Source organism: Rhinolophus ferrumequinum, chromosome 17 (genome assembly GCF_004115265.2).
Source record: "Rhinolophus ferrumequinum isolate MPI-CBG mRhiFer1 chromosome 17, mRhiFer1_v1.p, whole genome shotgun sequence".
Lineage (NCBI taxonomy): Eukaryota > Metazoa > Chordata > Mammalia > Chiroptera > Rhinolophidae > Rhinolophus > Rhinolophus ferrumequinum.
The window spans coordinates 53238663-53260792 of record NC_046300.1 but is presented as its reverse complement, the minus strand read 5'-3'; the positions used below and the strand labels follow the sequence as shown (position 1 = coordinate 53260792).

At 40.7% G+C, this 22130-nt stretch overlaps 1 protein-coding gene across 5 annotated transcripts in view; it reads left to right on the top strand.

Moving 5' to 3' along the window:
* CFAP20DC (CFAP20 domain containing) overlaps positions 1 to 14286 on the top strand; it is a 235842-nt gene extending 221556 nt beyond the window's left edge. For all 5 annotated transcript variants that reach the window (XM_033132750.1, XM_033132748.1, XM_033132746.1 and 2 more), the window contains 2 exons: positions 2529 to 2623; positions 13827 to 14286. In XM_033132750.1, the coding sequence (XP_032988641.1) occupies positions 2529 to 2623; positions 13827 to 13939 (208 nt within the window). In that variant the 3' untranslated portion in view covers positions 13940 to 14286. The remainder of the gene's footprint in view (positions 1 to 2528; positions 2624 to 13826) is intronic.
* Positions 14287 to 22130: the final 7844 nt, after the last annotated feature.

Below are 22130 nucleotides of genomic sequence, written 5' to 3'. Positions count from 1 at the left end.
AGATAGATAGATAGATAGCAAATGTAATAAAGTGTTTAAATTGGGGACTTTGGGTGAAGGATATGTAGGAGATTTTTGTGTTCTTCTTGCAACTTTTTGATAAATCTAAAATTATTTTTTTTAAAAAATCAGAAAAAGAAGATCCCTATATTTTTCATAGCTACTGCTGAGAAAGAAAATCATTCATCAAATCATCAGCCTGATAAGTAAATGTCTTGCCTTTTGTAACAGTCACACAACAACCTCCACCTACATTTTTCCCATGTCTATGGACCATGAGTAGGTGCTTCTACTGCCATTGTGTAGAGTTTCTAATTTGTCTCTGGGGCTGTCATCATATGCTAACATTATTTTTCTCCTGTTCATCCTTGCCCTCCATCATTCTTACTGAGTAATGAGGTCACTGGGCTGGTAATTTGTATGTGACCTTGTAATTTTGTATAATGTAGGAATTTTTGGTCTACCACAATTAAGTGGACTACATAAAAGGCACTTATCAGAAAATGCCCCATTAGCTTGGAAGTCTGTGACAAATCCTTTTTGATGTCCTTAATGTGTTTTTATGAAATTCAATTGCACAGCACACACACCTTGCTTATTTCCCTAGCCATTATCTAGTGATAGCTGAGGTAAATAGTTGACTGAAAGTATCTTAAAATATTACAAATAAGAAATGGTAATTTTTACATTAAGATACTTTTTATACAAGAAGAGTGAATGACTTCCAAGGAAAACCTCTACTGTATAGACTTACAAGCCTTCTACCATTTTTCACTGGTTTAATTTTAACAGAATCCAACTCCGACTGTGGTTTATCATTTATGTAAAGCCACAGGATGATCTTCATTGATAATGAAGATGACAGTGGTCATAGCTGAAATTTATTGAGTATAGTTTGGTACCCAAATCCATGCCAAATGGTTTTCATCCATTTTTTCATTTAATTCTAACAACAAAACTCTATATATTTGACCCCCTTTACCCTCATTCTGGGTGGTGAACACACAATGTGATATATAGATGAAGTATTACAGAATTGTATACCTGAAATCTATGTGACTTTACTAACAATTGTCACCCCAATAAACTTTAATTTAAAAAAAAACACTAAGGTACTATTATTACCTCCTTTTTATAGCTGAGACTTACGATATTAAGTGAGTTGGTCAAGTTCTTATGTTAGGAAACATGGAGCTGGGATTGGCCTGGAGAGCCAGGGCTCTTAGTTGGGACTGTCTCCCACTGTGTTAATAGATATAGTATGACATACAGAAATTTAGAAAGAAATTGTTTAGTCATGAGGACACGCTCCTGTTGAGCGAGTAAGGTAAACTATAGGGTACTGTATCAACGCAAGAAATAGAACTCATGTTGGAAAACCCTTCCCGTTCCCTTGCTTGCTCCCTTCCCCTGAAGAAATGCAGTAGCAAGTTTAGCGATGATGAGAAGGACTTGAAATGGAAGGCACAGTGACTCGTGCCTTCTGGATGTCACCCACTTGCATCACACCCACCCAGGTATCTACTAGAGGGAGCAGGGGACTGGAAAACAATGGAGGAGAAAGGAAAGTAAGATTGGGAAATGAGATTGGAAGATGGAGGGAGGGACGGGGAATGTAGAAGGTGCTTTCTGGAGTGGTTTTGTTCCTGTTTGTAATGGGAGAACTGAAGGAGCGAGTCACTCAAGGGCCCAGCTCCCTTCACCCTCCCTGACACTCCCTTCTTTTGCTCTGAAGCCCTGAATTAGTGCCTACTGACGCCCACCATTGCAGCGGGCCCTTGAGAGCGCCAAGACTAACTTCTGGTTTGAATCACCATGTGCAATGTTGTCATTCGTGACATATGACATGTGACTTCATCAGGCTTTCTTACCCAAAGGTCATAAGGAGCTTTGTCTCTGCTGCATTTCTTCTGGGTTATCAAAATAATTTTCTTATGTGAGAGGAACTGTGCTACAGTTTAATAACAACAATAATAAACTTTTGAGAAACGGTATCTTTATTTGGTCGATGTGTTTATTGAACCACTACAATCCCCAACTTATGATGGTTCAATTTATGATTTCTTGACGTTACAGTGATTTGAAAGCAATATGCATACTACATTACATGAGCTATTCAACACTTTATTATAAAATAGGCTTTGCGTTAAATGATTTGCCCAACTGTAGGCTAGTGTTAAGTGTCTGAGCACGTATAAGGTAGGCTAGGCTAAGCTATGATGTTTGGTGTGTTAGGGGTATGAAATGCATTTTCAACTTAGCAGTGTTTTCAGTTTATGATGGCTTTATCAGGACGTAACCCCACAGTAAGCCGAGCTGCTCTGTAGTTAGTTAAGTGATTGACTCTATATTAACGGATGTATAAAACTGAATATGAATTTTTGGAAATCTTATCTTTCTGAAATATGAAGGAGGAAAAATGTTTCTTTGTGGAAGCCCCAGGGAATTAATAATCCAGGGGGAAAGTCAAGTCTATATATGGATTTACAGACATGTTTTTTCATTTACTTTCCTCTTTTCTTTTTTAGGGACTGGTTAAATATGCTCAGCCCACCCATTGTGCCTCCCGGTCAGCAGCCAGCCGAGCAGCATCAGGATTCTTCTGGAAGTTTGAGTGCTCCAGGTGGGAATCTGAAACATGCTAATGCATAGAAAAATAATTAATGATAGAGAAAATCAGTCACTTTGAGATGCCACTGTTTTTATTAAATGCTGATCACTTAGGTTCACACACCCAAAATGATACAGTAAACTTGTGTCTCATTTTACAGGATGATAGGTTATTTGCAACTAAAAAGAATATAAGAGAAATTGTCCTTGTTCTTTTAAAGGTTAGGCCCCGGGCATAGTATTGTGTAAGCAGTAAGAGCATGGCTTTGGTGTCAAGTTGACCTTCATCTGAATTCCAGCTGCACCAATTCCTGCTGGGTGACCTTTATGGATTTTGGTTACCACATTTGTAAAATACTGCCCCCCTGAAGGTTTTTCATAAACATTCGATGAGGTATACTATATACAAAGCACTCCAAATGGTGTCTACCAAATATTAGCAGTTGGTATTATTGTAAAGCAGACCCAATATTCCAACATCACTGAGATACGTATGTTTGTTAATACAGAAATATGGGTGCTTAGGGATATTATTTGGGGTTTGTTTGTTTTCAGTTATAGTTGACATAAAGCAAAGGCCCGCATAGAGCTATGATAAGTGGTGTTATTAATGGAAAAATTGGAAGGAAGCAGGAATGACAATTTGCCTGGAGTTCCCTTTGTTGGCAAGAGCCATTAGTTTGAACCATTAGTTTCTGGTTGTGACTAGGGAACATGATTCTCAGGAGGATAGAGGAGGAACAAAAAGAATCTTTGGTGGAAACAGAGGGCTTGAGATGGGAGAGATGGGGAATCTGAAGTGTGTATGGAGTGACAAATAACCTCAGAATGGGACTCCCTGAGACAGTTCTCTGAGTTGGATTTAAAAGATGGAAGCTCTGTATTTGAGATTTTTTTAAAAACACTGAAACCAATATAAATTGCTCCAACAAAGGTGCCAGTTTTTTGGGTGTTGTTTTTTTTTCCCCCTAACTGCCCCAGGGAGAAAGTGGAGCATCCCATTTTTCTTCAGGTACGGAGAATTCAGAGTGAAAGCTCATACATCTGAGTCGTGCGTTTTGGCTGCCCAAGGGATAGAGATGTCTGTGTGATTTACTGTCTGAAATAGATTATGCCCCTCAAATTGGGAATCTTTTTAGAGGTGTACATTTATAATTACTTATGACAGAAAAATAGAATCCTGGCTGTCAGGAGGAGACCTTGCTGTGAGGGAACAAATAATATGTTATGTTAAGCGTCCTAAATAAGACACAGGAAACGGAGAGTGTGGTCCTTGAGCAAAGGCACACAAGATATATATATATATTAGTGATAAGTGACTGAAAGGATGTCTTAAAGTCGCCATTGCAAAGGGCTGTTTTGACAGCAGGAGCTCAATTATGTTGAAAGTAAACAGAATGTCCATCGAAAGGCAAATTAACAAATTAGATTCAAAGAATGATAAAAATAATTCTGGCTAATGTTAACCAGTTCTGGCGCCCCTTCTGCACCAGATTTTTCTGTATCACCCTAGATTTTTATCAGTGGTCCTTTTCCACTTTCCTAATCTGGTTGGCTCGTTTGTAGCTAATTAATATTATCAAAAACTAGTGTTTCCTATCAAGTTAATCTTTACATGTCATTGGCTTAGTTTTAGACAATAAAGCATACAGTCATACTTATGAATATACCAAGGCAGTATTTTCATCTGTTCCTACAAAGTGTTTGTTAAAGAAAAATAATGGGTTCAATTATCCAGTTTGTATCATTAGAAGGAGAAGGGAGGCACAATTGTGGGCAGTCTAGTACTTTTCGTGGGTTTCTGTTGCATAATATGATTAAATTAGCATTTAGTGTATGCCAGACACTACATTAAGTTGTTACATTTAGTCCTCACATCACCTCCATGAGGAAGGTACTATTTTGATGTGTGTGGTTGTTTTTCACAGCTAAGGAAACTGAGGCACAGTTCTTGAATAACCTGCCCCAGATCACACAGCAGTCATTAGCAGACCTGGGATTTAAATCCAAGCAGCCTGGCCCCAGAGCCAAGCACTATTTTTATACTTTTCTGGTTTTGAACCAAGTAGATAGTTTACCTACTCAAGAAAAATAATAATAATTTATATAAAACCAGGAATTGAAAGTTTATTCTTCTATTGAGAAATCCTAATCAACAGGAAAAACAAATTAAAACATCTCAAGGGCTAGCTAGTTAAGTTCTTTAAGGAAAAAAAAAGTCAGACCTCTGGTAACCTGTTTCAGCCCTGGACCTGCCTCCCCCTCCCACCCAGGCTTGTCAGGAATGACAAGCAGCTGTACTGCCTCCGTGGGAGGGGCTGAGAGGTGCAGTGACTGTTGGCCAGATCAAGGGCAAGGCCTTGGGAGTGAATTGCTGAATGAAGGACAAGAACACTGGGCTGCAGAACTGCCAGGACTGGGTATTTGCTTGTAGCCTATCTTCCTAAGGGCCTTTCTAGACGATCTGATCTAAGTAGGTCAGTCTCTCACTTCACCTTGTACGTTTTCTTCACAGCCTTTTCACAGTTTGTAATTGTGATTGGTTTACTTGTTTATTGTCTTTTGTCCTAAATAACCTATGAATTTTTAAGAGCAGAGACTTTGTCAGTTTGCTCACTCCTGGATCCCTAGTACCCTATGCAATTTCTGGTGTATATTAGATACTCTAAATTCTCACTAGAAGAACGACAGGAAGGAGAAAGGGAGGAAAGAAGGGAGAGAAACGTTCTTCAACTGGTCATTTCTCCTAACAACCTTGAAAAAGTAAGGTAATGCATTGAATTCTTACTTTCAGTTTTCTCCCTAATTCCAATTTTTTTTTTAGTATATTAGGTATATTTCTAAAATTCAACAATGAGAGTATTAAACTTAGACCCATACATTTTAGCAATTAAACAGTTATAGATCACATTATGCAGTGGTTCTTAAACTTTATTTATAAGCAGTGAGCACTTCCCTTTCAAATGAAATTTCATGTGGGATCCCAGTATATAAAAGAGAGAAAAGCAGAACTATGAGGGTCTCCGAACGCTGCCCTGGGATTCTGATGAACCAGTTAAAAACACTGATGTAGTCCAACCTGCTCCGTTTGACCTTGCCCAAGGTCAAATGTCAGAGCCCAAGCTAGGATTAGCACCCAGTCTTCCTCCACACCAGTGCTTTCCTGCAGAACTATTGCGCTGGGATGTGAAGGTGGCTTTGAAGGCTGGTTCAGGGGGAAAAGGGGTCTCCCACCTTCGGACCTCTAGGATGAAAACAATCATAGCTAACGTTTATTTCTTCTGCTTGTGACCTAGGCCTACATGTGCACTTTAATTCTCCTAAGAGCCTACTAGGTGTAGGTACTATTATTATCTCGTTTTACACTTGGACACAGGGACTTAGAGCAGGGAAGTAATGTGCTGAACCACAGCCCCTCCATGGGGAGGCCGAGATGCCCCCGTGCTGCTGGAGACATAACTGCATTTTAATAGCAGAGAAAGTTGGCCTGACCAACGCATAATTCTAGAAAACTTGCCCCAGGCCACACAAAAGTACGTGCACCCATCATCATACCTGCCCTTGAGACGCTACTTTATTCAGTACAAGTTTGTGTCACCGCCACAGTTTCTGCTTTGCCAGCATGTCTCACATGTATGAATGGCACCTTAAAGGGCACAGCCTGGCTTCCAGCAGAGCCAACCAGCCAGCAGGAGCAGGACTGTGCTCTGTGCCGTTCAAGAGGATGGAGAAATGGCCAGCTCTGCAAAGCTTCTCCTGGGCCATGGTACACTTGCTGAATATCAATTACCATGGGCACGGGCGCCCTGAACACTTACTGAAATGTGTTTTCCTGGAGCTCGTGTGAAATGTGAAAACGGGAACTTAAGATTTCAGAACTTACTTCAAGAAAACTGACCTTTTGAAAATGAACCACACTTTGCTTGAAAAATAGTTGTCAATTTGTTTTTGACATTTGTTCCTTTACAGATGTGACCCTTCAATTATTCATGCTTACCAGCTCCAAAATGGAATAATAATGACCTCTCCCTTTAGGCTCGACACCTCTCTCACAGTTTACATAGCTCTTGACTAAGAAAGGCATTGACTAACAAGGGCTTTTGGGGTTGCCAAAAGAGTCTCATAAAAATAACCTGTTTATAACTTTTGTATGGCAAAGCCACATAGGCCATTCTTTTATGAACAATTGATTAATCACACACGAGACATAAACAGCAACAGATGCTTATATCATAGATGTGATATCCAAATTACTAATAAAGAATTTACAGAAATGGCATGGCTCCTCAGAGCTAACCAGAGAGGGGGGATCTGGCCATCTGTGTGGCTCCAGCTGAAGAAAACTGTCACAGTCCTATTTCCTGTCACCAATTATTTGACATTTACCTCGTACTCTAAAGCAGTCTTCTAAAATGTGTTTGATTAGTTACCTCACCAGACATTATCCTTCATCAAACAACTGTGGTACCCCTAGTGCTTGACGTGGCACCCAGGACATAGTAAACGCTCCATAAATATTTGATGACTGAATAAGTCAACCTTCTGCCAATGGGAAAAAGAAGGTTGATTTGGTCTACCTTTTGGATCTTCCATGTATCTTGAAGATTTATTTAAGATACAAAGGAGACCTTCCCCCAAAAAAGCAATATTGGTGGTGATTAAAAGTAATAGTGTGCATTAATAAAGCACCTACTGTGTGCCCGGCACTGTGTCGAGTTTTCTGTGCATTACCTCACAATGACTTGTCCCAGCACTCCCAGGCATGGGGCTATGTTGTGTCCCCACTGTATAGGTGAGGTTAAGGTCACAGCCCGGGTCACAGACCCACTGAATGTGGAGCAGAACGGTGTCCCAGGCCTGTCGGTTGAGGCAGTCTGCAATGGGACCACAGAATTCCCATGTAGGTCAATAAGAACTGTATGACTGAAATCTCCATTGCGATTCTTTTTAATTTAGGAAGTTCTCTTTATTGAAGCTTTCTGGATTAAAAAAATTACTCTCTTTTGTATTCTCCTTAGACACAGAGCCCCCACCTCAACTCACAGCTTCTAAAAAGATTATTATTTATGATATTCTTGAATCCAGAGTCCCCGCCCCTTCCTCTGCCTTTTGTTCTCTGATGAACCTTGGGGCCGGGAATATATTTTCTCTTATGCAGCTATCAGGGTCCCTCGGGTGTCCTCTCTGCATAGAAGTGATTGGGGGAGGGAGGGCTGGGAATCAGTGTTCTCAGGAGTATAAGGAGATGCCTTCTTTTCTGGAGTGCTGGGAGCGAACCCTGCAGTAGAGAAGTACACACATTGCTGGTGTCTGAGGCTCTCTCCCTTATTCCAGAGCCACACCCCCACCTATTTATTCCCTAGATGCACCCAGAAGGGGTCCTGGCCCAGGATGTGGTCCAGCTTCCCTTGCTAGAACTGGGATGCATTTTCCCCTAGCTGCAGTGTCGCCACCTTGCCTGAAACCAGACACTATGGGCTCTGTAGGCTTCCGAGTTTCATAGTCCAGCTAGGGACCTTCCTTCATGTGTAACAAAATGCATTCAGAGTTGAAAGCCACATATATGTTTTAGGGGTTTTCCCAGCTTTATTGAGATATAATTGACATAATACATTGTATAAGTTGAAGGTGTACAGCATGATGATTTGATATACAAGCACGCATTTGAATCACTGCACATTTATTAAGTAGAGACTGCCTAAAAATAATGAAATTGCAGTAACTCCTATTTAATCATCTAAACCCTTCAACATGTCACTTTAAATGGCACTTTCCAAGTAAAACACAATCACAGGTGTTTACAAAAGGGGTGATGTACTTGTTTCTGAAATAAAACCTGAACTATAATCATGGCACGTTATTTGCCTTCCAAAACACAATATAGCTTTCTAAAAGAAGAAAGTATCTTTTCATCCTTTTTTTATTCCATTGTTGGTCATTTATCTTGCTCCCATTTGAGTGCACATATTTGCTGAAAACCAAAATTCAGCAGTTCACAGTGGACTTTCTCAGGTTTTACTGCAAGTTAATTTTGCCCTCCTGTGAGATATGTTGGTGGAAGAGTTTGCAAGCACCTGGTACTCAGCAGAATCTTATCTAAAATGTCATCTTTATTGATCCTAAGGCTGACTGCTCCCAGTGGTGATCCCTCACCATTGAATTGTTTAAACAATAGTGTATTTGTATGCACATAAAAATACAGTCAATCAGTTTTCAAGATCTATAAAAGAGAAAATACATTAACTTTTTTAAAAAAAAATTCTAGATGGCAGCATCAGAAAATCGAAAATCAAGTACAGTGTCTTGATTCAGGATTTAAAATCTGATAAACTGGTGCCACATCATTTATTTTCAAGCTTGAAAACTTAGCTTATGCATGTAGGTTTTCTATTATCTGCAGTTAAAATGCATTAAATATAGATAATTAAGCATTTATATTAATTGACTTTCAAAAGGTGAACTGGAGGGATTATTTGCCTGAGCTGCTCTAACCGAGGGGAGGGCAGCTAATATTGCTGCTTTTGGTCTGGCTCCATTGGTTTTTCTCCCATTATTGCTGCTAACCAATTCCAAAGTGGACGAAGCTGAAAGTTTGTAAATAGATTATTATCTGAAAGGCCATTTTATTTTACTAGAAATAGCTTTGTTATATAAGAAGAGTAAAAATGTAATTTGCTCTTAGTTTGGTAGCAGAGAATGATTTTATTTGTTAATTTGTCCTCTTAGAGTTTCTGTAGCCAGTCTAGATAGAGCAATTTCACATTTGGGAGGAAAAAAACAAACTCTGCACTATCCAAGAATATAATTGAAAATTACCCCATACCCATGCACAATAATTACCTTTCAAAACATTTCCCATTGCTTGACATCATAGAGGTAATTGCTTAATGATATTATCATTTCATTACATAGGGCGTACAAGTGCAAAATGATGTAAGTCGGAGGCTTTGAAAATTAAGTTAGAATGAAAACAAAACCTTTTATCCACGTTTAAAGCACTTATTTCAATGTAAAATTATACATAATGCCACCCAATTTTTGTACAAATGTTGTTGGTAGAGTTTTAAAATTCATCCATTTAAAGCTTTCGTACTAAAAACCACAAAACCTGCCTTCATCCCATGGTTGTAATGCAAGAGACCCCAGTTCTGTAGTGATTTATGTGGGAACGAATGCCTTTCTATGGCAATTATTGCTTCGGTTCGTATGTATTATGTAGCAGAACCTCTGCTGAGGAATTGGATCCACCCCATCCCTTTGCAGTTGGGTGATAAAACAATGGTTATTTTCATCTCGAAAGATTCCTGACTGGCTGTAAAAAGAATTGAATTTTCTAATTAAATCACATCAGCTTAAAACTTTGTCTTTCTTGGAAAGTCAGGCACAAAATGCACTAAACAATTTAATCGCATGTAACTCTTTCGTGCCAGAGGTCAGAATTCTCCCCCATGTGTTGGAGTGAAAACGAGACATCACATGTCCAATAACTGAGATTGTTTGATCATAATCGTTTACCTCAGTGCTGTGTGGTTTTAACATGACAGCTGATGGAAAAAGTCGTTTTACTTTTTGAAAAATACTTGATTTTTGGTATACGAATTGTTTCTATTGAAAGATGAATTCATCAAATGTTCCATATAAAACTAGTTGGGAGCTTTGTGTTTCATTCAAATCCACTATTTTTTTTCTTTTGATAAACAATCAAACAGATATAGTTTGGGGGTAGAGAATAAGGTAGAAATGAACATACCCCACTCATATCTAACTCAGATATCTTATGTTTTCCATGATGATGATTATAACAACATTTATTGAGTACTCACTGTTTGTGTGCTGTTATCTTATTTAGTTCTCATAGGTACTATAACGGGTACTATCCTTACTGTACATCTGAGGAAACTGAGGCTCAGACTGGTGAATTTTCCCAATGTCCCACAGCTGTGAAGCGGTAGAAATGGGATCTGTCTCTATGAAGCCTTTTCTTCATATTTTATGTTTTATCAATGTTCCTGTTCTGAGTTACTAAAACTGTCATAGCTTATAGTTCATGATTTATTTTATTATTGTTGTTATCCTTAATAGTAAGAGTAATGATCATTTATTGAACAAGCACCGTGTGCACTGTGCTATGCATATTATCCAGTGTCCATTTTAGTCTTTCACAAAACCCTATGGAATGGACATTGTTGCTCCCATTTTATAAATGAGCAAGTGAAGGTTCAGTGAGGTGAAATAACCTGTAACCAGCCTGAGGTCACCCGGGGAGGAAACAGCGGAGCTCCCATCCATCCCCAGGTTGTTGGATTCTAGAGCTCAGGGCTGTTCTTAGCCTTGCTGCAGTTGCAACTCCCACTTTAACTCCTTGTTAACCATTAATATAATAGTTGCTTTTGTTTCATGTGTGCATGTCACATCCACAACTAGACTGTCACATCCACAGCTAGACTGCTCAGTCACCTAATAGGCATACAGTAGTTATTTACCGATAAACTGATTTTGTTCTGTTCTCTGAAGTAGCCCAAATATGAAAGGGATGATAGATCGAATATCTGAAAGTGAAGGGTGTGTACATTCTCCTTTGATGTGCAGGAGTGACCTAAAAGGGGTCATCTTCGATATAAAACAACCACTTGAAAAGCATTCCCAACCTCTCCTACTTAGAGGAAGGAGGTGGAGGCCAAGCCCTGGGGACCACTCTTAAGATAACAATAGACAGGAAAAGAAAGGGCACCTGCCTTCTCTGAGCTCCTGTTCTTAGTAAGAAGCTGTGCACGGGGCTCAGGTCAGCTGCCACTGTTAATGTGGCCATTAGCTAAGTCCTGTCATACTTCAAGGACATAAGCCACTGCAGCCAAGCATCCCAGAGACTCATCAAGGCACCGCAGGGACAGTTGGATCTGGTCCCCTGCCCTGTACAGGGTTCATCTACTAAAGCTCACACAAATGGTCGTCCTAGTTCCAGCTTCCCCCTCCCTCGAGTCCACGTTCCATTTCCTGGTCAGCTCTAAAGTTTAGAAAATTCTTCCTTGTGTTGAGCCAAAATCTATCTCCTTGAAACTACCCATTGATCCTATTGCTTCCTCCTGCAACCCCACAGAATCTTCATTTCTCTCTCATTTGCCCCTCTTCTATGGACTTGAAGCCAGAAGGTCTGCTGTCGCTGCCATTAAGCTTGCTCTTTTCTGGATTTAATAAGCCCAGTCCCTTCAGGCTTATTGAGCTATTTGCCTCTGCTCTCCCACATGGACTCTCATCTTTGTCAGTGATTTTTCAAATATGACAAATCAAATTTCTTTTGTTTCCAAACCTGATTTTTTTACATGTGGGACACTGTTACAATTTCTTATTCTTTTTCATGTTTAAATTCCCGTAATGTGATAGCTCATAATTGAATGTGTTACACCACCTTCTTAGTAAAAACATCAAGCCATTATGTTCAAAAGAGCACTGAACTGAGAGTCTGAAAACCCAAGTTCATCCCTGACTCTGCCTCCGACTCACCAAGTGACTTCAGCTGAGCTATTTAATTTTGCAGACCCCGATTCTTCATCTGTAAATTGGGCGCAATAATTCCTGCCAATTTCACAGGATCATGAGGGTCAAATGAACTACTGTGTGAGAGACTGCTGTCTAAGCCGGCGAGGGCTCTACCAGGATGTTAGGAAGCAAGGCAGACATAATCGTTCCTCTGTTAAAGTCCATTTTTTAAGAATTGCTAGAACTACATGCAACTCAAGGGAGTCAGCTGATTTCCTGTTTTGCCCATGTCACTGCACACTCCTTGAGAACAGGGCCTGTTTCTTATAACATCACATCCTCAACATCTAGCTCAGTGCTTGGCACCGGGAAGGATCGAGCTAAATGTTTTTGAATGATCAGAAGATGGGCAGAAGAATGGCTGAAGAAACAGGCCCTGGTACAGTTTGGGACCCCATCTTGGCTCCCTTCCTTGGACATAACTCCAGTTTGTCACTGCCCTGACAGTATCCATGCACCAGTTTGATCTGATTTTGTTTGGTAAGATGTAATCCCACCATTACCACTGACTTCCTTCACTCTGGGCAGTGACACTTAAGATCACGGGCTTTGTTTCACAATCATTTACTCACCCTTTCAAAAAACATTCAGTATTTATTGAGCCTCTATGACGTACCAGCACTGTCCTTTGCCCACCACCTTCCAGAACTGACCCTGGTGAGTTCGTGACCCACAAGTTTGGTTTCTGTGGTCCTTAGTCACCTGTGCTAAGGCAGAGAGAGGAGGTTGTCTTAATCACCCCTTCCTGCCTGAGCCTGCTCTGATTTTCTCCAGCTCAGGGAGGTCTTGCCCTCCCAGCCTCAGCCTCAGAACTCCTATTGTTGGATTTTCAGAAGTACTCAGAAGGCACTCATTTGCTATGATGGCATCAAGTACCCAAGTACTTAGCACAATACTGGGCACACATAAGGTACACAGGAAACAGCCTCGTAAAACAATTTTCTTTCAGTCCATGCCATTTGTTGGAAACCAGCCAAACCTTGCTAAATAACTTAGGCTGTAGGAGCTCTCTTCATCCAAACCATGCAAATGACTGTCACAACAACAACAACAACAAAAAAAAACACCTCAAGCCATGTTCATATTCCCAGCAAACTTGACAGACCTTCCTACCACTGATTAAATTACAGATCACCTGACATTGTGTTTTCCATCTGTGTTGTATGCTTTATGTGTCTTATATTTCTAAGCAACATTTTATTTCAATTCATGTTTATTCAGTAGTCTTTTTAGGATGTAGGAATGGGAACTGAGTTCTTTATTATGTCATCCAGTTTGCAGTGTTTTGCATGTGTACAGCTCTGGCCCATGAAGAAGTCTAGAACCGTGATCATAAAGTTTTGGATCTTGCTCCAGTTTCCCCAGTCCTGATTACCATAACCCATTAGTCCTTTGGCCCTCTCCCTTCTCCTTTGCCCTCCCTGCCAGTTCTCCACGCTTGGTTTTCCTTATCCTTTATAGTGAAGCTGCCGTTGTGATCACTGTTTCTTTTCTGTCTTGCACTGCATGGTCTCATCATGGCGGCAAGGCTCCCCCTCTTTCCAGCATTGCCATTCTGCCCACATAACAGAAGTCTCCCAGGAGAGATGGTGACTCCTGTGCACTGCCCTTCTGACGTTGCCATTTAGCAATTCCCGGCCAGGCCAGCAGCTAACTGTCTATGGTTCCCCTTCCCACAGGTGAAGAAGACCTGAGTATAGAAGAGGACGAGGAAGTGCTGACTCTGCTGTATGACCCATGTCTGAACTGTTACTTTGATCCCCAGACTGGGAAATACTACGAGTTGGTGTAATCTCTCCTTCCAGGGCAAAGCATGGCCACCCCTAGGCAGAGCCGGACAGAAGTTCTGATTCTGTTGACACCACAATGTGTGTGTCAGGCTGGCCCACAGAATCAAAAGTAACTGGGATTAGTTTTGTAAATAATGTTCACTGTTAATAATACCAACATTCCTTTTGTAGATGCATGTGACTTTTTGGAACTGTGAAGGAATACAGAGACAAGATTTTAGGACTTTGAAGTGGTTCGTATTTGTTGGTTCTTGTCCTACATATAATTTTGTTTATTTTATATAATTTTATGTAAACAAATTAAGAGTTATTAATTCAAAATTTTTGCAGTATTAATCTGTAAATGATGGCTTGGTATACAGAAAATGTATTCTTGTTTAAAAGATATCTGGGTACCTTTTATTTTACTATCTATTTGTATTAAAAATAAAGTATGATGATCAAAAAATATCTCTTATTTTTTAAAAGATTTTTAAAACTATAGCTCACATACAATATTATATTAGTTTCAGAGGTACACCACAGTTATTCAATATTTATAAACCTAAAGAAATGATCAGCCTGATAAGTCCAGCAACCAGCTGACACTGTAGCACGCTATCACAATATTATTGACTATATTCTCTATGCTGTATGTTACATCCCCATAACTCATTTGTTTTATACCTGGAGATTTGAACCTCTTATTCCCATTCTCCTTCTCCCCCCTTTTTTAATTTTTCAATTCCAGTTGACATTTAATATTATTTTATATTAATTTCAGGTGTACAACATAGTGGTTAGACATTTATATGATTTAAGAAGTGATCCCCCTGACTAGTCTAGTACCCACCTGGCACCGTACATAGTTATTACCATATCACTGACTATATTCTCTGTGCTTTACTTTACATCCCCATGACTATTTTGTTACTATTAATTTATACTTCTTAATCCCTTCACCTTTTTCACCCTGCCACACAACCTCCTCCCATCTATCATACCAACAAATCTAGTCCCCATCTGACACCATACATATTTATTACCATATTATTGACAATATTCCTTATGCTATACCTTACATCCCCATAACTACTTTGTAACAACCAATTTGTACTTCTTAATTTCTTCCCCTTTTTTCACCCACACCTCCAAGCCCCCTCCCATCTGGCAACCATCAAAATGTTTTCTGTATCTATGAGTTTGATTCTGGGGGATTTTGTTTGTTTGTTTGTTTGTTTTTGTTCTTTAGATTCCACATATAAGCAAAATAACATTGCATCTATCTTTCTCTGTCTGATATACTCCACTCAAGAAAATATTCTCTAGGTTCATTTATGCCGCTGCAGATGGCAAGAACCCATTCCCTTCCCTGGCCAAGCAACATTCTATTGTATACATGTACCACCTACTCTTTACCCATTCTTCCATTGACAGACACCCAGGCTGCCATCACATCTTGGCCATTGAAAACAATATGCAGTGAACATATGGATGCACAGGTCCCCTCGAAGTAGTGTTTTGGGTTTCTTCAGATAAATACCCTGAAGTGTGATTACTGAGTCCTTCTTTGTCTCTTCTTATAGCCTTTGTTTTAAAGTCTATGTTGTCTGGTTTCAGTATTGCTAACCCAGATTTTTTTGTTTTTTGTTTGTTTGTTTCCATTTTCATGAAATAACTTTTTCCATCCCATTACTTTCAGTATGTGTTGTGTGTCTTTCAATCTGAAGTGAGTCTCTTATAGGAAGCATATGTAAGGGACTTGTTTCTTCTCCATTCAGCTCTCCAATATCTTTTGATTGGAGCATTTAATCCATTTACATTGAAAGTAATTGTTGATAGAGATGTAGCTATTGTCATTTTATTATTCATAACTTTGATTTTATTTTTCTGTCTTAAAAAAGTCCCTGTAAGAGTCCTTGTAATACTGGTTTCTTTAGCTTTTTCTTGTCTGGGAAGCTCTTTATCTGTCCTTCGATTTTAAATGATAGCCTTGCCGGGTAGACTACCCTCGGTAGTAGGTCCTTACTTTTCATCACATTGACTATTTTGTGCCAATCCCTTCTGGCCTGCAAAGTTTCTGTTGAGAGATCAGCTGACAGTCTTCTGGGAGCTCCCTTATAAGTTACTAGTTGCTTTTCTCTTTCTGCTTTTAGGATTCTTTCTTTGTCTTTAACCTTTGCCATTTTAATTATAATGTGTCTTGGTGTGGGTCTGTTTAGATTCATCTTGTTTGGATTCTCTGCACTTCCTGGACTTTTACTTTACCAGTTTAGGAGAATTTTCAGTCATTATTTCTTCAAATAGGTTCTCAATCCCTTGCTGTCTCTCTTCTCCTGGTACCTTTATGATGCAAATGTTGTTATGCTTGATGTTGTCCCAGAGATCTCTTAAACTCTACTCATTCTTTTGGACTCTTTTTCCTTTCTGCTGCCTTGTCTTGCAAATCGCTGATTTGATCCTCTGTTTCATCTAGTGTGCTAGTGTTTCCTTCTAGTGTATTCTTCAATTAGTATATTCTTCACTTCTCACTGGTTCTTTTTTATGGTTTCTATTTCCTTTTTTATGCTTGCTATCTCTTTGTTGAAGTTCTCACTAAGTTCCTTGAGCATCCTTATAACCATTATTTTGAATTCTATCTCTGGTATGTTGCTTGCTTCCATTTTGTTCAGTTCTTTTTCTGGAGTTTTCTGCTCTTCTTTTATTTGGGACGTATTTCTTTGTTTCCTCATTTTGGCTGCCTCTCTGTGTTTATTTCTATGTATTATGTGGATCTGCTACATCTTCCAGTCTTGGCTGGGTGGCTTTATGTAGTAGGTGCCCTTGGTGGCCCTGGCACAGTCTCTCTGGTCACCTAAGCTGGATGCTTTTCCCTTGTGCGGGTTGTATGTGTCCTCCTGTTATATATGAGCCTTGATTGCTATTGGCATGTCAGAGGGTGGGATTGAACCTGAGGCTGATTGGCTGTGGGGTTTGGCTACATACATCTTACAGCTTACGAGCTGCTGTGCAGGGGGCTTACCCCAGGGAGTGGGATTCACCCCAGCAGGCTCTGGTGCCTGTTGGGACTGCTTTTTGTATGTGCTGCTTGTGGGGATAATTTGGTGGTGCTCTGCTGTGGTCTGAAGCCAGCCTCCAAGTATGTTGGTTCTGGGGCCTCTTGGGAGGGTCTCTGGTGCAGGCCATGTCACCCCCTACCTGTGACCAGCCAGGGACTACCTGGTAGGAGCTACAAAGCTTTCTGTGGTTGTTTGCTGCCTGTGATAAAATTGGAGGTATGTGGGAGAAGCCACACTGCAAACTAAGAACATCTGCCACCAGTACCAGGTCTGGGGTAGCTCTGCAAAAAGCCAGGACACCCTGAGGCCTGCTGCCACCTGCCAACTCCCTTAAGGTTTAGCCACTGATAAAGCCTCATGCCTTATGCGAGTTGTGTGAGGCAGGGTCTCAGGGAATCACTAGAGTAGGAAGAGTCTTGGTCACCAGGTTAATGTAGACTCTGGTTTAGTTCCCGTTTAGTAGACTCTGGTTTAGTAGACTCTGGTTTAGCTGAGCCTAGAGCTACTCAGCATAAGTCTCAGTTGCCAGCTGCCACCCACCTTGGACCCACAGAATCCGATAGTTTTCTAAGAAAGAGTGCAACTTGGGCAGGGCTGGCTCCTCACCAGAAAGGGCCTCAGGTGTTGGGTGAGTTGGGTGGAACAGGGTCTCAGTGAGTCACCAGGGTGGAACAGCAAGGCTCACCAGACCAATCAGATTCAGATTTGGCCTGTGGGGGCGGGCTCAACACAGGAAAGATGGCACCTGCCTGCCAGCTGCACAGAAGGATAACCTCACACAGGGAAAATGCTGACTGTCCTCCAGTCCTCCCCCTGATGCCACACACCTCAGTCTACCTCCCCATGTGGCTCCAGTGCCTCCCAAGTCACCATCCCTCCGCCGGAGCCCAAGGTGAGTGCTTGCGAGTGAGTGAGGCTGTGCGCGGGCTGTTTAAGAGGATGTCTGGGTTTCCCACAGCCTTCCATTCCACCCAGATGGTCAGAATCGCCACTGTTTTACACAGCCGGATGTTGTGGGGGCTCCTCTTTCCGGCACCAATGCTCAGGCTGGGGTCCCTCACTTTTCCTGTGGGAAACTCTGCAGTGGAGAGACCCCTCCTGATTCTCAACCTCCACCCAGAAAGTGGCGTTTCATGTCTCCATCCCGCTACCAGTCTTGACGTGGCTTCTTTAATCCTTAGTTATAAAACTTCTGTTCAGCCAGACTTCAGATGGTTTTCCAGGTTGATTGTTCTAGAATTTAGTTGTAATTTTAATGTGTTCATGAAAGGAAGTAGGCCCAATGTTTATCTACTCCACCATCTTGGATCTCCCAGAAGAATACTTTTTAAACTGCTTGTTTTCATTAACCCCATTTTCTTTACCAGAATATTTCTAGGTGATATTTACCTTTCCTTGTACTCTTAGAAAACGAAATGTTACAAACTGATCAGACTTTATGATCACGTTTTATTGGCACTGGCCCCACTACTTCCATTTCATTATGGTTAATCCAGAGTTTGCCAAAGATCACAACATTGTTAATCACTTAAGCTGCTTAGTGCTGTGCTTTGCTTTTTTTTTTTACCTGTTATCTCTGAATTTTAATATGATCCAAATCTATTTCCATGAATCCTGATTTAAGAAGAAGTCACCCATTTGAACACCCCATACACCTCACTACTTCTGTAAGTTGGGCCTAGAGAAACTGGGAGGTTTCCTTTGGTCTTCAAGGTTATGTCACTGTAATTCTGCTTGCTGCATCAGAAGGAAGAAATCGTGTGTGTCCTGAATTTGAGTAGATGCCCTTGATTGTGTGCCAAGCATTTTGATAGTGAACTCAAGGAAGTACTTATATTAGCTGGCATATTTTGTTATTTAATAACGATTTTTAATAAAGAAGAGTAACATTGGAAATGAAAAATTATTGGTGTATAGTTGGATTTAATGGCAGTACTATAATTTCATTTAATGTTGCTTGATAGAGGAAGTAAGAGCTCTTTTTTGCAGGAGTAGATTTGGGCTCCTGTTCAAAGAATCATACATTATTTAGAACGATGTTTGTGTATGATAAGCTTTTAATCCTATTGTTCATAAAGTATACCTTTGTTATGAATTTCTCTCCAAGATCTTTGTAGTTACAAAATGCAAGTAAATATCTGAGGCTTCAGAAAGCATTCAGAATGATAAACTAGTTGTGTTATCTTGATTATACCCTTGAAGATTGGAATAGGGCTCAGAAAGCCTTGTTCCTGCTTTAGTCAGTCTCGGGACCATCCACATAAATAGGGGAGTCAATTAAAAGTCTGTACCAGTTAAGACATGTAGTTACAAATATTAAAAACATCATAAGCTAAAAAATAAGTGTGGGGACAGAGCCAGGAGTGCAGTTTCCAGGCTCTCGGCCTCACATGGAAAGGTGCTGGCTCAGGTAGTAAATGGCCATCAACTGTGATTGGATGGCCATCAGCTGTGGCTAGTTGGCCGTCAGCTGTAATCAGTGAGCCATTGGCCACTAATATAACTGCTGTGGCTACGCTAGCAGCAAATGGGGGCTAGCAAGAAGGTGGGGGCTGAGCTAGCAAGTGCAGATTGCAGTTAGCACGGTAGGTTGTGGACAGTGTGGCTCCTGCTTCCTGTGTCTCCAACCCAGCTGCCAGCGAGAATAAAGTGGTGTGACTTTCCTATCTATAGCTCTGTGGGTGTTCCTTTTTGGCCTCACCGTGTCCTGCATTGTTATGTGGGGAGCAGGAGCAGAGATCCCACAAGCCGCCCTGCATGACACATGGCACAGCGAGCAGAGTCTCCCGAATGACAATAAGGACTTAAGAGTGCCTCATGAACCCCAAAGCAGAAAGCTACAAAGCCTCCAAATGGGCTTGAGCTAGGACCAAAAAACTATAGAAAACTTTTAGGATTCTTGAATTGCAAGCAACAGACACCCTTGACCCCAGAATTCAAAGACTTGTTGAACAATCAGACCCTAGGAGGCACGGGGATCAGAGTAGCTCCAGGGATTCTGTAGCAGAAACTAACAGTTTCTCCTGGTGATAATCACCAAAATGACAGTGCCACCTTTTCCTGCCTTGAGTCTCTGCTCAAGGAGCAAGAGGCTAGTAGGTTTGACCTCTCTGTTATTCCCAGCCCATATGAAATGGGAGTGAGATAGTCTCTGCAGGAGAAGAGGACCCGGTTAACAAGATAGAGAGGGATGGCAAGCAGGCAAAAACGACAGATGTCTACCCTGGGAATGTACAAAAGCACTGTTACCTCTAATTCATTTTGCTTATCTCTTTTCTCCTGTTTTCTCTTCTCTTTCTCTCTCCCTGTAACTTTCTCAGCAATTCAGTCCAAGTGCCAGAACACAGCCATTCCCCATACATTCAACCATATAGAAATATTACCTCTCAATTTCAATTCAAAAATTCAAAATTCCAATTGGCCCAATTTGGTCCAATGGCCACCAGAACCTTCTATTGTGGATGGAGTAAGAGGGGAAGGCAGTCAAAGAATTTCTTGTGAACCAAGCAGACACTCCAAAAGTTATCTATCACAAGGTCTTATTATCCACTTGTTATATTTTATTTGTCTTTTTTAAAGGAGTAGCTTCATTTCTGTTGGTGATTACGACAGAAGAATTGAAAAAGAGAAACTGGTGTGCTTCACACTGCCAATTTCAAACCAAAATGGTACAGCAACTTTACTTGAAAATTTATTGACTGGGCTATTAATGCTTCACTGCTTACCAAATTTCACTGCTTATTAGAATCTCCTGGAAAGTGTATAATAATATTGATGCCCAGCTTCCACCCCCCAAGAGTGATTTGATTGGTCTCAGGTGCAACTTGGGCATCAGGAAATTTTAAAACCTCCCCTAGAAAATCTAATGTACAGTCCTGATTGAAAACCACTGATATAGATTAAATCCAGCACGATGAGAGAGCTGAAGTTTTGCCTAATGGCACATGTACCAGTGGGGAGGAGTCTATATTATTATTTATTAGTTTCCATGTTCAAGACTTTGACTTCTGCTTTTCTAATAAATGTGTACTGAACATTATATCTGAAACTGCCTATTATAGATGGAACCTGAAAAACTAGTTTGGTTCAATATGGAAATATATCTTAAGATAATTTGGTACCAATTTTGGGACTGATTCAGTTTCTTATTTCATATAATTCAGGATGCAACCTGAAAGTGATTTAAGTGTTCAACCTCTAAATTGTTATTTAAATACAGAGCCCAGGTAATGGAAATTATGAAAAACAACTGCCAGCTGATAGATGGCATCAGATGAATGTAGGTTCCCTGGCAATTGGAAGTGCACTCCAATTAACTTAATTTTATTTTCCATTAAAGGTAAATACTGACACATGCAAAGTACGTAGACACTTTTGCAAAATAACATGCCCTATTGTATTTCTCCATATTTTTAGATTTAGCTTCATTTATATAGTCATTTCAACCACATCTTGATTTTTCTGAAGTACAAACTATGTTTAATAACCAAGAATAGCGTAGTCACAGATTGTACAACCTAAAGGACAATTAATTTAAAGAAGTAATTTTAAAGTCGCCTTTTGGCTTTAATTAAAGATCTAGCTGCTGAAAGTTTCTGGACTGTGGGGACAGAGCCAGGAGAGCAGTTTCCAGGCTCTCGGCCTCACATGGAAAGGTGCTGGCTCGGGTAGTAGATGGCCATCAGCTGTGGCTATTTGGCTGTCAGCTGTGACCAGTGAGCCACTGGCCACTCATATAACTGCCACGGCTAGCAGCGGATGGTGGCTGAGCTAGCAAGCGCAGATTGCAGTTCGTAGGGCGGATTGCAGCTAGCAAGTGGGATTGGTTGGTTGGCAGAGGAGCAGACAGTGGGTTGCGGATCATGTGGTTCCTGCTTCCTGTGTCTCTGACCCAGCCGCCAGCGAGACTATAGTGGTATGATTCCCCTATCTCTGGCTCCGTGGGTGTTCCTTTTTGGCCTCACCATATCCTGCATTCTTGTGTGGGAAGTGGGGGCTGAGATCCCGCATGACACCCTGCATGACATGGACTGTTCTTTTTAAAAAACAGAAAAAATGTTTAATGATAGCAAGTATAGTACTGAAACTACGTTTATTCCAGGTTGCGTCCTGTGACTGAATTTTCCATCAAAATGGCCAGAATGGTGAGGATTAA